We start from the raw sequence: 14825 nt of genomic DNA, 5'->3' as shown, positions 1-14825 counted from the left end.
TATAAGTGCATGCTACTTGTACTTTCTTTCACTGCCATTACCATCACCCTGGCACAGTAAAAACCACCTCAGAGCCAGTTTGGGCCTCCACCAACTGGAAGGGTATTTTGCCCATGCATTTGGCAGTGTTGTTACTCTGGGCACCCAGGCCCTTTCCCTAAAGCCTGATTTAGCAAGGCTGGTAGGGCTTTGGCATCTGCATCTTCCTCAAGGCTCCCTCCCCTTCCCCAGGAGATACTAATGTAGTGGTTGGTCCCTGGGCACCTAAGACTTAGTTCTTCCATTACAGAAAAGAACAGGTCCAAAAGGAATGAAAAGGGCTTTTACTTTCTTTTTAAAACAAGTGATTTTTAAGGGTTTGTAGAAAAAGCAAAGAAAAGCATAATTCTCCTCTTACTTCAAGCTAGTGTCTGATGAGAAGGTACCAGGCTAACCTCTGAAGAATCCTACCCCAACACCTTCTTTTCTTTTTCTTCTGCTGGGATGAACATCTAGGGGTGAGATATGACTGCTCTCTACCATCTGGGGACTTCTCTTCTTTATATCGTTGCATTTCTCAATCTTTGCATAAGGAAGAGAATGGCTAATTCCTCTAGGTGCCAAGGAAAAGCTTCCCTCTTCCTACAGCCTCGCATGTTTCTCTTTTCCCACTGGTTGCCAGGAAGCTTGGAGATATGGTGACGACTGTTCAGGCACACATCTCTTCCTTGGGTCCTACCACAGTCATCTCCTCCAATATGCAGTGATGTTGACAGGCCTGGAGATGGTGACTAGGGAGTTCTGAACTAGGTACCTCAAACCTAGCAAGTCCACAGTAACCAGGAGCTATGATCATTTCTTAGGTTTTCTGATCTTCCCTTCTACTTTATTTGTAACCATCCGGTTGTAAATGTTTTCTTGTAGGTTGCCTCAATTGATTGTCCATTGTGGGAGTAGGTAGTGAAAAACAGTAATAAAATAGGACTCATAGTTCTCTGCCTTATATTCCCTCCTGTAGTCTTCTGGTTTCTAGCTAAGAAACCAAGTCTGAAGCACCTTGTGAAGATGAACTTTTTTCTTCTTAAAAAAAATAAATAAAACAAATATACTGGCTTGGATTTCCTTCTCTTTTCTTACTTTCCCCCTTAAAAAAAAAGCAGCAGCCACTGTGTGGACCCTTAATATAGGCAGACAGTAGGTCACCTGGAGATGCTTGATACATGAGGGGTCAGAAAGAAGCCTGGTGGGCGAGCATGGCTTATTCAGTCCTGGGCTGCTGTGGGGTGATCCATCTTCAGTGGGGGATGAAAGTTCCCGGGCTCTCCCCAGAGCCCTCATAGTTCAGTCTTGACCTTGTGCATCAAATCTTTTTGATCAATCTTGTCTAGGTCCTGGTACCAGCGGTTGTAAGCCAGCAAGGCCACATTCTTGGCAGCCACGGCCATCACCTCCACAGAGCTGGCCGCCCACTCCAGGGCATTGAGGTAGAAGAGCTGGTCATGGAGTGCAAATCTCGGGAGCGTGGGGCGGGAGCCATAGAGGGGATGGGCCTGCCACTCAGCTGTCTGCACTGAGTAATAGGAACGGAAGAGGGTCTTTAGCTGGGTCCGAAAGAGGGGCTTGGGGGACTGGACTCGCCAAACAGCTGCCTCCTGGGGCTGCTTTCGCCGGAAGCTGGCAGAGATGTTGACAGGGCAGATGTTGTCCAGAGTGCAGAAGAAGCTGGGGAAATCTGTGGTGAGGATGTTGGCAAAGGGGAAAAGCTTAGGGTCTGGGAAACCGAAGTAGGAAGAGTTGAGGTAGCCGTGGACCAAGGAGACGACGGTGGGCTGGAAAGAGCCCTGCACGTCATCAATGGGCGGGTGGAAGCCTGCAAAGGTTAAGTTGCTGCTGCTGTTGTCCAGGTGCAGGGGGGTGGCGATGACCACGATGTCATATAAGTCAGAGCTGTTGCCTACCTCATTCTCATATGCCACCTGGTACAGGGCTTTCCCCTCTGGAAAGAAAAGAGCAGAAAAGTCAACTTTCCCTCGGCTTCTACCCACTGAACTCCCTACTGGGGTCCAGCACTGAGGTACAACGAGACCCTGGTGCTCAGGGTGCAGCAGGGCCGTCTAAATGGTGGGTTCTGGCCTCTTCATGCGGCTGCAGATGAAGCAAGGGGCATGGAGTCAGGAGACTCAGTTTCTGCTCTGCGTCCGCCGCTGGCCAGTTGGGGGAGCGTGGGCAAGGATGTCATTCAAAGTCCTCATCGGTCAACAGAAAAAGGCTGGGTTGATAGAAGTCTCAGCTTTCTGGCTGACATGTGAATTGGGGAAACAGCACCCTCTAGTGTCACCTGGCAGGGTTGGGGCTTCTCAATGCTTTTTCGGAAATACTCCCCAGGGGGATCGCAGACCAGGGCTGAGGTACAAAGGAGGAAGTGTCTGTCCACTGGCTGGGAATGGCATGCCTGCCCACTCCCGCCCTGTCTACTCACCTGTGCTGTGCAGGGTCACAGAGGTCACTGTGGCATGGATCACATTGGCCTTGGTGAGCTTCAGCAAACCGGAACAAACCAGCTTATTGCCTCCTTCCACAGACCATAGGCTGCCTTGGGCCCCGGCTAGTGACATGGCTCCTGGGCAAAGCGGGAAGTGGGTGCTGACAGGTTGTCAGGGCCGTGGGGCAGGAGGGCTGCAGAGTCCAGTACTATTCGACTGGGCCTCCCTGCCCGAGCAAAACTCTCCCAACCATGGGCATGGGGAGATGGCAAACATATAAGTAAGTACAACAAAGTGCACAACGCTATGCGGGGAAGACACTGTGCTCAACAAAAGGGCCAGCTCCCAGAGACCACATATTGTGAGGTCTATATTATGCAGAATGCCCAGACTAGGCAAATCCACAGAACCAGAAAGCAGATCTGTAGCCACCCAGGGCTGGGAGGCTGGGGGGTGTTGGGGAGGTGAGGGCTAAAGGGCAAGGGGTTTCTTTCTGGGGTGATAAAAATGTCCTAAAATTGATTGTGGTGATGGTTTCAGAACTCTGAATGTGCTAAAAACCACTGAATTGTGCAATTTAAATGGGTGAATTATATGGTATGTGAATTCTATATATCTCTACACAAAAATGCTATGAAGGTGACACACAAGATACTGAAAGAGTGAGCAGGGAACAATGAGGGGACACTGAGGCAGGGCCTGAAGGCTGCGAAGGAGCCAGCATGTGCAGAGCCAGATGAACAGTATCGAGGGTACAAGGGAGGTGCTTGTTATTGTAAACCTTTGCATTCATTTATTTAACAAAAATATACCGAGTGCCTAGTATGACCTAGGCACTGTTCTGTGTTTGCAATGTATCAGGGAACAATAGACAAGGATTCCTGCTCTTGTGAAGCCTACATTCTCCACTCCTGTGGTCTGTGCTAGCAGACAGTGAGCTACACACAGGCCCAGCCACCCCCATGAAGAGCTGGGAAGAGGAGGTGCTCTAAGAGTGGCTCAAAGGCCTCAACAGGGCAGTTCTTGAAACCAAAGTGTAGAGAGCAGAGCATTATCTCAGCTCTAACATTTATACACATGCAAGGGATTATGAGGCAAATGGGAGTGGTAGAAACACAGTGGACCTGTGATCTGAGCCTTGCTTTCACTGTCTGTGAAGTGGGGTGATACTATCTCCTGCCAACTCATGGCCAGTGCCAGAATCAGGCAGGATGGGGCAGCAGAGTGCCTATGTGACTGTAATGAGCTGGATAAAGGTGAGGTTATTGTGGGGACCCCCAGCCCATTCTGAGCACCTTGGGTGGAGGAGGGGCAGGTGGGCAGGCCAAGGGCTGGACGCTCACCTGCAAAGGCGGGCATCGCTGCTGACTGGCCATAGCTGGCCCGCAGGACAGCAGAAACGACGTCATCAATAAAGCGCTGCGTGACGCCCACCTGCAGCAGGGACTCGGCCACAGAGTGCTGGGTCATGTTAACAAAGGTGGACTCCCCCAGTGAGTAGAGCAGCTCCTCCACACCCGAGAAGGCATAGCCGTGGGCCTGGTACTTGTAGATCCTAGAAGACACATAGAGCTGGAGTCCTTGTGCAGGAAGGCTTTTTGCCTGACCACCTGCCCCTGGGTTATAGTGCCTGGGAGGCCCACCAGGAACCCATCACTTCCTCTACATGGAGTGGTGGGAGAGGAGGCTGGTTATGTTCCCTGGCACCTGTTCTCTGACTGTGGTGGGTCTGTTCCACCTAAAGGGAGAGTGAAGGTATGGAATCCTTCTAGGCCTGGCTTCACATCACGGCTGTGCTGAATAACAACTGTATCACTGCTCTGAGCCACTCCCTGCCTGAGGTCATAGTTCATAACCCTTTCTTCACCCAGCTGGGGCTACAGCCCACCCCTGCTGACACATCTCCTTCTTCAACAGTGTCAGCTCTGCCACAGCTTCTAGGACCTGATGGCACGCTGCAACTTCATGCTGATACTGTCACCTTCTCTGCCAGTCCAGCCTGTCCTCTCCTCTGGCTTGATCTGACAGGGCTCCCACTCACCCCCAGGCTCATGTCCTGTCGCTCTATCACTCATGCAATCTCACCAGCATGGATTGGAACCATTGATGGATTTCCCGACTGGCTGGCCTTTGAAATGTTGCCCATTCTAGGGCTTCTTTTGTAAACATGTTGAGTTTGGTTATCAATAGGACACCAGATGGAGGTGTCCAGAAAGTAGAAATGTGGGTCTGGAAGTGAAGAGGAAACGAGGGCTGAGAGGGAGAAGTCATTTCCCATAAAATGTAGAAGTCAACATTATTGGTTTGGATATAATTGATAAGGGAGAAAAATATCAGAAAGAGAGGTAAGGAAATAAGCTTTGGGTGACATCTGGAGAATATAAGGAAGAAGTGCTATAAACAGCAGAGTTACAGAATGGGAAGGGAGTGGAGAAGTGCCAGGAACCAGGGCAGGAGGGCATAGGCCACATCTGAGTGACACTGAAGGGAGGCAGACAGTGATGGGGTCCGGGGAGCAGCCCCTGCGCCTTAGGCTGGAAGCAAGGAGCACCATCGGGAGGGACTTTGGGGAAAGGTGGAGTGACAGCTTGGTGAATAGGGAGGGAACAGACCACTTGCCCTCCATATCTGGGACCAAAGGTGATGGGGAGGGGGCTGGAGCCCAACGATAGGAGGAGTAGTGAAGAAAGGTGTTTATTCTAGATGGAAAAATGAGGACAACAAAGTTCACAAATGAGTGGTCCACAGGCTGCATCTGCCCTACAGAAGTGTTTCATTTGGCTTACAAGAGGAATTGGTTGCAAATGTTGAAAAACTGAAAGATTTCACACACGACTCTGGATTTCTAGCTTCTTCTGAAAAGCGAGTAGATCTAGCCACATGAGGTGGGCATTGTACACGGCTGGCTGCAGATGGCTGCGGTGGAGGGCTGGCTGCTTCCTTCAGAGGGGGCCTTGTTCTGCTCTCTTCCACCTGCTGATTCACTGACTCACACCCCAGTTCAGCCTTTGTTAAGCGACTGAGTTTGCGACCCATGCTTTTATTAGCATCAGTGTAGTAGAGGGTAAGAAAATGAGTGTCAATGTGACAATACTAGGGAGACCATTACTGGACCAAATATGGCCATTCCTCGTGGCAGGGGCTTGCTCTGAGCCTGCACTGAATTGTGCTGGCTCAATTCAGCAAGGACCTTTTCCTTTTTCACAATGTACAGTCAAGCTGGTTCCTCCTCCACCTCTTCTTGGTCCCCCTGGAACGCCATCCCCACAGCTCCGCCAGCCCTACCTCATGAACTTCTCCATGACCTCCTCCACCCACATCTGCAGCCTCAGGAAGCTGATGCCGTAGTGCCACCAGAGGCGGAAAAGATTCAGCAGGTACCAGTCAGTCTCCTCCAGCACGAAGTGCTCCCCACCGAAGATGGCGCTCCTGCCCACAACCTCGCGCCGGTGCCTCAGCCCTGCAGAGACAAAGAGGAGCCCCTCAGGTCCCCTCCAAGACTTGGGGCCCTCTTGATGCAAATGGACTGGTCCATTAAAGGAAACACAAATGCTATGGTTTGTTCATTTGTGCTGCTTGTTTATAAACAGTAAACAGATGCACTGGGAAAATGTTTGGACTACCTAGTCAATAAAAAAATGAAAATGAAAATAATGTAACATTTTACGTTTTTTTTTCCCCAGGAGGATCCACAAGTGAGGGAAATTCAGATTTCATCCCAGAATATCCAGGGGGTGGGAGCCACTGGGCTTGTTTGGAGATGGTGGCCTTGGGCACTGAGATCACTTCGAAGTTATCCTAGCTCCTTACAGCCATCCTGCACTCTGCAACTTGACAGAGCAGTGGACTCCTAAATACAGATAGAGCTGCTATGACTTGTTCCTTCCCCACCCCCACATACTACACACACTGCTCTCCACTTTAACAATACACTGTATCTTGGAGATTGTCCTATATCTGGGCATAAAGACTTCCCCATTCTGACTGCTGAACAGCCTATTGTGTAGTTATACAATAATTTGTTTAACCCCAGGTCCTAGTGGATAGGCAGCTAGGATACTTTCAGCCTTTTGCTATTACAAACAATGCTGTAATGAATAATTTGGTATCCATGCTACTTTGCACATCTGTAAGACCACCTGTAGCATCACTTCTGAGAAGTGGAGTTTCTGCATCAAACAGAATGTGTATGGGACAGATGCTGCTGGGTTTGAATCCCACCTCTCGCTGTAATGGCTTTAGCTTAAATCTATACATTTTCTGAGCCTCAGTTGCCTTAAGAGGAGATATAACACTCATCTTGCAGGTTGGTAGAGGGGAGCTGAGGTAATGCCTACATACCACCCAGAAGGTGCCTGGCAAGCACCAGCATGTGGAAGGTGATATAATCACGACTGTTTAGAGGCAGCAAATTGAAAGGGAAAGAAACTGGCCTAGGAGTCAAACCTGAGTTCTAATCCCGGCTCTGCAACTAACTCACTGTGTAACCTTAGGCAAGTTCCTTCCCCTCTCTTGTCTCCGTTGCTCCATCTGTAAAATGAGATTGGGCCACATGACCTTCCGGCCTTGACGGTCTGGGAAGTCTGAGAAGGGCCCACTGCTGTCACCAGCCCCAGGGCACTGGGCACTGGAGCCCCAGGACAGACCACTCACCCAGCAGCTTGACGAAGTCCTGCATGTGCAGGCTCAGGGAGTGGAAGGAGGCAGCCCCGCTCTCGTAGTGCTGCTTGTTGACTGAGATGGTGGCCAGGCGGCCACCCACGGTTCCCTTCTCGTACACGTCGATCTGCACCCGAGGTCCAAAGTGCTGCTGGAGAAAATGGGCCACAGCAGAGCCCCCAATCCCGGCCCCAACCACCGCTGTCAGCAGGCCCGGGAGGTAGGGAAGAAGCGAGACAGAACATGAGAGTGAGAGGCTGCAGTTCACACTTTGTATCCTCCTGCGCTGGTGGTTCCCAGGTGCTTAAATTTCATAGGCTTATAACATTTCCAAAAGGAAATCTGCAGACTGAGTTGTCAGTAGAGCTATCAATAAGCAAAGGCAAACCTGAAAACTGCCGCCTACTATACCTTCATTTCATAAAGAAAAAGGTATTTTAGTAGCAAAAGACCAGGAAAGAATACTGAAAGTCGGGATGATCAATTAAAGAGAATAAATTTAGTTTTATATAAAACTCACTACCTTGCTTCTAATTTTCTTATTTCACTATGAATTGTTAAAAGTTACTGACCAGTTCTGTTCAGTGATCAGCGTTTGGAAACCATGCCTTAATCCAGGGATTGGCAAACTACAGCCTGCAGGCCAAATCCAGACAGATGTCTGTTTTTGCAAACTAGAGTTTTATTGAAACACAGCCTTTCTTTCAATTATTGTCTATGACTGTTTTCATTTTAGGCAGAGTTGAGTAGCTGCAACAAAGACTGCATGGCCTGAAAAGCCTAAAATATTTACTTTCTGGCCATTTACAGAAAAAGTATGCCAACTCCTGGTCTAGTCCAACCTACTATCGGACACCTAAATCATCCCTATGTCTGTGTTTGTCAAGACTGGAATGTATCTGCCAGGCGTGGTGGCTCACACCTGTAATCACAACACTTTGGGAGGCCTAGGTGGGGCAGATCACCTGAAGTCAGGAGTTCGAGACCAGCCTGACCAACATGGTGAAACTCTGTCTCTACTAAAAATACAAAATTAGCTGGGTGTGGTGGCGCATGTCTGCAGTCCCAGCTACTCAGGAGGCTGAGGCAGGAGAATCGCTTGAACCTGGCAGGCGGAGGTTGTGGTGAGCCGAGATCGTGCCATTGCACTCTAGCCTGGGAAACAAGAGCAAAACTCCATCTCAAAAAAAAAAAAAGACTGGAATGTACCCTATGATGGATTGCTCATTACCCTACAGGACACTATATTCCAGTTTGAAATCTTGTTACAAAGTTTCAGCTTTTTTGGGTCTTATCATACACTGTCTTTACTGTACCTCCTGCCTTCCTGTTATTTGTAAACTTGGTTTACATGCCATTAGTATTCTCATCCGTCACTGATAAGAATGTTTCCTGGGACAGGGCTTGGAGGTGCTGCTAGGAAACCACTGCCTGGACAGACATCAATCATTTTTTTTTTGAAACAGGATCTGGCTCTGTTGTCCAGGCTGGAGTGCAGTGGCGTGATATCGGCTCACTGCAAATCTCCCAGGCTCCCAAGTAGCTGAGACTACAGGCACATGCCACCATGCCCGACATATTTTTTGTAGAGATGAGGTTTCACCATGTTGCCCAGGCTGGTCTTGAACTCCTGAGCTCAAGTGATCCTCCCGCCTTGGCCTCCCCAAGTGCTGGAATTACAGGCATTAGCCACTGTGCCTGGCCTGACACTAATCATTAAACAGTCCTGTGAGAGAACCGTAAACCAGCAATGAAGCTACTGAACTGGACTACCACTCTACCTATAATTTTTGCCCACCATGTATCTGAAACACCACTCTCCTCTCATCAGACAGTCCAGAGGCCTTACCCAAAAAGAAAATGAAATAAATCTGGTGTAATTTGTCCTTACTGGACCCATTTGGACCCACAGAGTACCAGCTCCTGCCAGGAAGTCACAGGCAATCCTCAGACAGCACCAGGTTCTCTATGATCTGGCCTCTGCTTACTTATTCCACTTCCTGCTTTACCCTCCCAAGATGTCACCTTCTTGTCTGTCTAGGCTTCTCTTATTGTGGGCGCATAGCTTTGTTCTCTCATGCCTGGGCCTTTGCCAGAGCTGTTCCCTTTGATAGGAGTGCCATCACCCTGTGTCTCACTGGCTTCAACAGCCCTCAGATGTCACCTATAACTTGGCTTGACTGATCCACCTGAGGTGAGTCAGGTGTTCTTCCTGCATATTCCCACAGCACACTCTGCTTAGCCGTACTGTAGTCAAGTTATTTAAGGACAGAGAACCCATGGTCACTATGTCCCCAGATCCTGGCGGACAGTAGAGTTCATGAAGTAAGTATTTTTTCTGTGTTGAAAGAATAAACCATTTCCTCTCTCAGTACTTACAAAGCCACTTCCAAGACAGCTTTGGATTTTATTTTAACCACTGTGCTCCCATCCCCTCCATGTGTGAAGAGTCACAAATTACCCATTTTTCCAGAGAAACTGATATTAAGGCCTAGAAGCTGCCCAAGATCAGGAAGCAGAAGACACCACTTCATTGTGAACCAGCTCATTTAACACAACGGACACCAATTCTCTAATTTACAGTAAGATGTCCTGGGGCACAAAGAAAAATCAAACAGGCTTCTGTCCCCCAGGACCCCAGCATGGAATGGGCAGACAGACTCCTGCACAATTAGCAATGACAACCCATGATGAAGTACAACAGGGTTCCAGGGAGTCCTGAAGGGGAAGCAGTGAATTCTTCCCCAGAGGGTGTGGGGACACAGCCTTCTTGGGGAAATAAGATTTCATGCAAGATGCTGGAGGACAATCAGCTATGTCAGTGAGAGGACATGCACACTCTGCAAAGAGACCAGCATGAGAAGGGCTGCATATGGAACTATATGGGTGGGTTTAGAGGGTCCTGATGCCACATGGGGGTTCTCAGATTTGATCCTGCAGAAGCACAAGGATTAAGCCATCCTAACAGGAATCCGCATTCTTGTTGTGGGTAGAGTCCAAACCACCAAGGATGAACAGAGGCTCCTGTCAGAGGGCTGAGGAAAATCTAGAAAGCTGAAGGGCAGTGTGGCATTGCCAAGTGTCCTGTTCTGGATGGCTCTTGGGTGGGGCCAGAAGGGCCAGCTGGGAGGAAGCAGGCAGAGAGCTCCATGTTGCCACAATGCAGCAATTCTGCTGGGTGGAGGTCCTGCTCCTTCCCCAATGGTGAGAAATGTCCTGTCCTGTTGCCTGTTGCTAAGAAAACGGGGAGTGCCCTGCATATTCCCACAGCACACTCTGCTTACTCCTAGCCACACCGTATTCAAATGATTTAAGGACAGAGAGAGAACACATGGTCACTCATGGATACTGCCTGCCTAACTCTTCCACATCCTTCAAATCCTGGCTCAAACTCCACCTTCTCCATGAGGGCTTCTCTGGCTACTCTAGCCTCAGGATTCTCTTTTCTTGGCAAGCACTAAACTCTCAGCCTCAAACTGGTTTCTGGCATGCTTCAGTCTTCTTAACCCTGTATGGCCTGGGCTGTGGTTCTGCTACACAAGAAGCTTTAGCATTGCACTGGACCCTGTAAGTTTGTGATGCTTCTATCAGATGTTCCAGGCACTCCTGCCAACTGGGGTGCATGGAGAGTGGCCTAGTGGAATAGGGTCTTTGTCCTCCCACCCCGAAGCCCAGGATCTCTGCCTGTGGGAATATCATGTGTGAGGGACTTGAAAATCTTCACGAGTCATGTAGTTAAAGTGACAGTTGTTGAGGGAGGAAAAAAAAAGCAACTGTAAACACACATGAAACTCTAGTCAATGATATGCACGATGAAGTATTTAGTGAGGTGTCCTGATGTCTGCAATTTATTTGGAGATGCATCAAAATGTAGGCTGGATTCGTGGATGTCTAGAACAGTGCGTGATAGTTATGTGACACAGCAAGTATAGCAGCAGTTAATGGCAGAATGTAGGTGGTGGGTATACAGATGACCACTATAAAATTCTTGCTGTACATCTGAACATTTTCAAAATAAAGTATTGGGGAAACCACACACAATAAACAAAAAGACTGTTGTTAAAAGTTCCCCGTTCTGTCAGCAAATCTCCAGCAGATCTAGTGTTCTGTCTCTGCCAGGACTGTCTCCTATCGACCTGGGGGTGGTTTGGCTTAGATGTTACTTCCAGGAAGCCCTCCCAGGGCCGCAAAGACAGGGTGAAGCGCCCCTCCTCTGCATGCACCGTACTTCCTCAGCTCAGCACGGACTTCCCTGTACTGTGAGGGCTCTCCCCCCAGCAGGAACTACAGCACCACGTCTGCTACACAGACAGCCCTCAACCAACCTCTGTGAATGCCATCGCCCAGCCTCTCTGTCCTCTGTCACCCGGGCGCCTAGCCAACAGCCAGGACCACGGCAGATGCTCAACGACCCTGGACCTCCCGGTGAGATCCGCGGCCAGTCCTGCCCAGGCCTCTTTCCCGTCCTAGGTGGCCCTCTTCACATGCCATGCCCCGGCCCCATCAGGACCTTCCCTGCCGCGTCCCCTTCGGCGCCTCTCCTCCACCCAGCTCTTTTCCCGAGGACCCCTCCCTCACCCAGCTGCCCTCCTCTACCCCCACCTAGCTGAGAACTGAGAACCCTTTACCCGCCGGCCCTCCCCAGCTGGGAACCCCACCGCGTCCTTCCCGCACCGATTTTGCCCGGCGGGGCATCTCCGCCAGCAGCGGCGGCGGCGAGGAGCGCGGTCAACGCGGCGAGCAGCGGGGATACGCGGGCCATGGCGGGCGGCGAGCGGGCAGCACGCCGGGTTCGGGCGCTAGCGGGTTGGCGCTCGGCTCTCCGCCCCGCCCCGGCTCCCCACTGGCAGTCCCGCCTTCCTGCCGCGCCAGACCCAGCCCCGCATTGGCCGAGCCGCCGTCCCTCTCCAGCACGAGGCCCTCATTAGCTCCATCTCTCTCGGGGTAGGCTCTCTCATTGGCAGCTTCCCCGTTCCGCCCCCTGCATGCGGGCTCCTCATTGGCTGGGTTCATTCTTGCCCGGCGCAGGTGTGCCCGTCTCGGGTCCTCAGCATCAGGACCAGGGCCCAGCTGCGGGAGACGGATGAAAGAGACCAAAGTGAAGCTTTGAAGACCTCGGTTATGTCCAGCCTCTGCGTTATTAGTTCTATATCTTCTCTGTGTCTCACTGTTCCCTCTTTTATAACACAGACGAAGAATCCTGCTCCACCTTTCTAGGTGGTTGTAACCATCTTATGAGATAAGGGAAGCCGTTTGCAGCGTCTGCAAGTGCTGGAAATTGCTGACTAAGCATGCGGCCAGGGTGGTAAGACGCTACCCTATTCATATGCTGACACAAGCCCTATGCTTTCGATACTGCTGTTATTTATGTGTTTGCAGTTTTTATATAGTTAATATCTCTGCTTTCTGCTTCCTAAAAACCAAAAGGCGGGGGAGGGTTTCATCTACTCTCTTTTCAGAAAGGAGAAAAGGAGGGATAAACTCCCATTTTCATCCTCTAAGAAGACAAGAGCAGCAGCTCAGACTTGCTAGTTTATCACGCTGTGAAAAACAGATTTCCTCTGGCAGAAAATAAAGTTAGGAATGAGTTTCAGAATAAAATCCGGAGGCTGGGGGTGGCTCAAGCCTGTAATCCCAGCATTTTGGAAGGTCAGGCGGGAGGATTGCTTAGGCCAGGAGTTTGAGACCAGCCTGGGCAACATAGTGAGACTCTGAGACCCCGCCTCTTAAAAAAAAAAAATTCGCCAGGAGTGGTGGTGCACACCTGTAGTCCTAGCTATTCAGGAGGCAGAGGTGGGAGGCTTGAGACCGGTAGTTTGAGGTTACAGTGTTCTATGATTGTGCCACTGCACTCCAGCCCGAGTGACAGAGTCCCTGTCTTTAAAAATAAATAAATATATAAAAATAAATGAAATCCGTATTTACTCAGTGAGATTATGGCTAAAATAAGAAACTGGGCCAGGCACAGTGGCTCATGTCTGTAATCCCAGCAGTTTGGGAGGCCGAGGTGGGCAGATCACTTGAGGTCAGGAGTTCGAGACCAGCTTGGCCATCATGGTGAAACCTCATCTCTGCTAAAATGCAAAAATTAGCTGGGCTTGGTGGTGTGCGCCTGTAATCCCAGCTACTCGGAAGGCTGGGGCAGGAGAATCGCTTGAACCTGGGAGGCAGATGTTGCAGTGAGCCGAGATCGTACCACTGCACTCCAGCCTGGGTGACAGAGCGAGACTCTGACTCAGACAAAAACAAAAAAAACTGAAGTGATTCAGAGAATGGTCAAAGAGCTTATAGCTGGGGTTCTAAGTCAGCACTGAGACTTAATCTACTTGAGCCAAACTGGATTACTGCTAGTAAACTGGTAGATGAATAATCATGCATTTGTCATAATCTTAAACTTTTTTTTTGGCAATGTTTGTGTCAGGATGCAACACCTTTTAAGTTCGTTTCCAGAGATTCAAGATACTCCCTTAAGCAGTTTTTAAAACAAGCACTCATTGACCACTATGTGCCAAATTCTCTTATGAACTTATTCTGATTCTTGTCATTTTTTTGTAGGGTAAATCATGTTAGTGTTCAAATTCATCTTCTTGACTATACTTTGCTTGTAATTTTAGGGTCTTTTGTAACTCTTAAATCTAGAGCTGTTTTCTTCTGTTAGGAAGCCCTTCCAACCCTACTAGCCCATTGACAATGTGTGCGCTCATCAACATTAAAAGAGAGGTTCGAAAGAGCTGATAAGGGAAAAGCAAGTAGGCACAATTCTTGTGGCACAAAGGTGCCAGACTGGGAATGCAGTGGGGTGACTGTATCATTTTATCTGCTGTTGTGTAACCATTAAAAAATTTAGTGGCTTAAAGTAACAGTCATCTATTTTGCTCACACTGCACCTTAGGCAGGACTCAGTGAGATCAGCTCATCTGTTCCATGTGGTATCATTTGGGGCTGCTCCACTGGGTGTGGGAGGATCCACCTTCAAGATGGCTCACTGGCTGGCAAGACAGTGCTGGCTCAGCTGAAAGCTCAACCAGGGCCCTCAGTTCCATTCCACAGGCTACTTCAGCTTGCTCTTGGCACGATGGTAAGGTTCCAAGGGTGAGCATCCCAAGACAGGAAGTGGGGATACCAGTTTCTTAAGATCTGGGTCCAGAAAATGGCAGTGTCACTTCCACTGTATTCTATTGGTCAAGCAATCACAAAGCTCCAAGGAAACTCAAGAATGGACATGGGCCCTACTCAATAAAGGTGTCAAGAAATTCTGGAGCCATGTTTTAAAACCACAGTGAACTTGAGAGCATGGACATCTGAGTGGATAGGAATAAGAATATACTCATTGACTAGCACTGGGAATATGGGACAAATGGTTTATGGAGCTACAGTGTACAGACAGGATTGGAAAGATAATGAAAATGCAAGACCAAATCCCAGGGAAGGCTGGCCCAACAGAGGGCCATTCAGCCAGGAGTCTAGGTATATGGAAGCTAGCTGAGAAGCAGAGGTAAAGACAAGGCCAGGCAGTCACAAGGTGGGAAGGACATGGGGAAGCTGAAGGTCAGAACAAGGCCAAGTGTCTGTAATCTGGTTAGGAGAATAGTCAGCAGTAGTCAAAGGAAATAAGACACCTAGAACCAAAAGGCGAACCCAAGAAAACAAGTCAATGCCAGAAAAGAAGGCAGAAATAGGGCTGGGAGCAGTGGCTCAGGCCTG

The 14825-nt window shown here is 49.5% G+C and overlaps 1 protein-coding gene across 3 annotated transcripts; it reads right to left on the bottom strand.

Annotated features, from left to right (window-relative positions):
• Nucleotides 1-308: 308 nt before the first annotated feature.
• On the bottom strand, nt 309-11960 carry PCYOX1L (prenylcysteine oxidase 1 like). 3 transcript variants are annotated; one of them, XM_054556045.2, is made up of 7 exons: nt 11796-11920; nt 7116-7322; nt 6943-6992; nt 5748-5922; nt 3806-4017; nt 2459-2599; nt 309-1975 (listed from the first exon to the last, which is right to left on the bottom strand). In XM_054556045.2, the coding sequence occupies exons 4-7, from the start codon at nt 5780-5782 to the stop codon at nt 1314-1316; spliced, it is 1050 nt and encodes a 349-aa protein (XP_054412020.1). In that variant the 5' UTR covers nt 5783-5922; nt 6943-6992; nt 7116-7322; nt 11796-11920; the 3' UTR covers nt 309-1313. The 3 variants fall into 3 exon arrangements, with proteins under 3 accessions (XP_054412020.1, XP_002816109.2, XP_024103412.2); XM_002816063.4 differs by lacking the exon at nt 6943-6992 and having other exon boundaries at nt 11796-11960; XM_024247644.3 differs by lacking the exon at nt 11796-11920 and having other exon boundaries at nt 7116-11753.
• Between the last annotated feature and the right edge of the window lie 2865 nt (nt 11961-14825).

Source organism: Pongo abelii, chromosome 4, assembly GCF_028885655.2.
Source record: "Pongo abelii isolate AG06213 chromosome 4, NHGRI_mPonAbe1-v2.0_pri, whole genome shotgun sequence".
Lineage (NCBI taxonomy): Eukaryota > Metazoa > Chordata > Mammalia > Primates > Hominidae > Pongo > Pongo abelii.
Note: the sequence above shows the minus strand (reverse complement) of the source record. Positions and strands in the feature narration are given on the sequence as shown.

Excerpts from the sequence above, each read along its gene's own strand:
- PCYOX1L (XM_024247644.3), bottom strand. The coding sequence starts at position 7,366 with ATGTTCTGTCTCGCTTCTTCCCTACCTCCCGGGCCTGCTGACAGCGGT. Across the intron at positions 6,993-7,115 it reads GGACTTCGTCAAGCTGCTGG|ATGGAGCAACGGAGACAAGA; the intron begins GTGAGTGGTCTG and ends CTCATTTTACAG. Across the intron at positions 1,976-2,458 it reads TGTGACCCTGCACAGCACAG|AGGGGAAAGCCCTGTACCAG; the intron begins GTGAGTAGACAG and ends TTTTCTTTCCAG.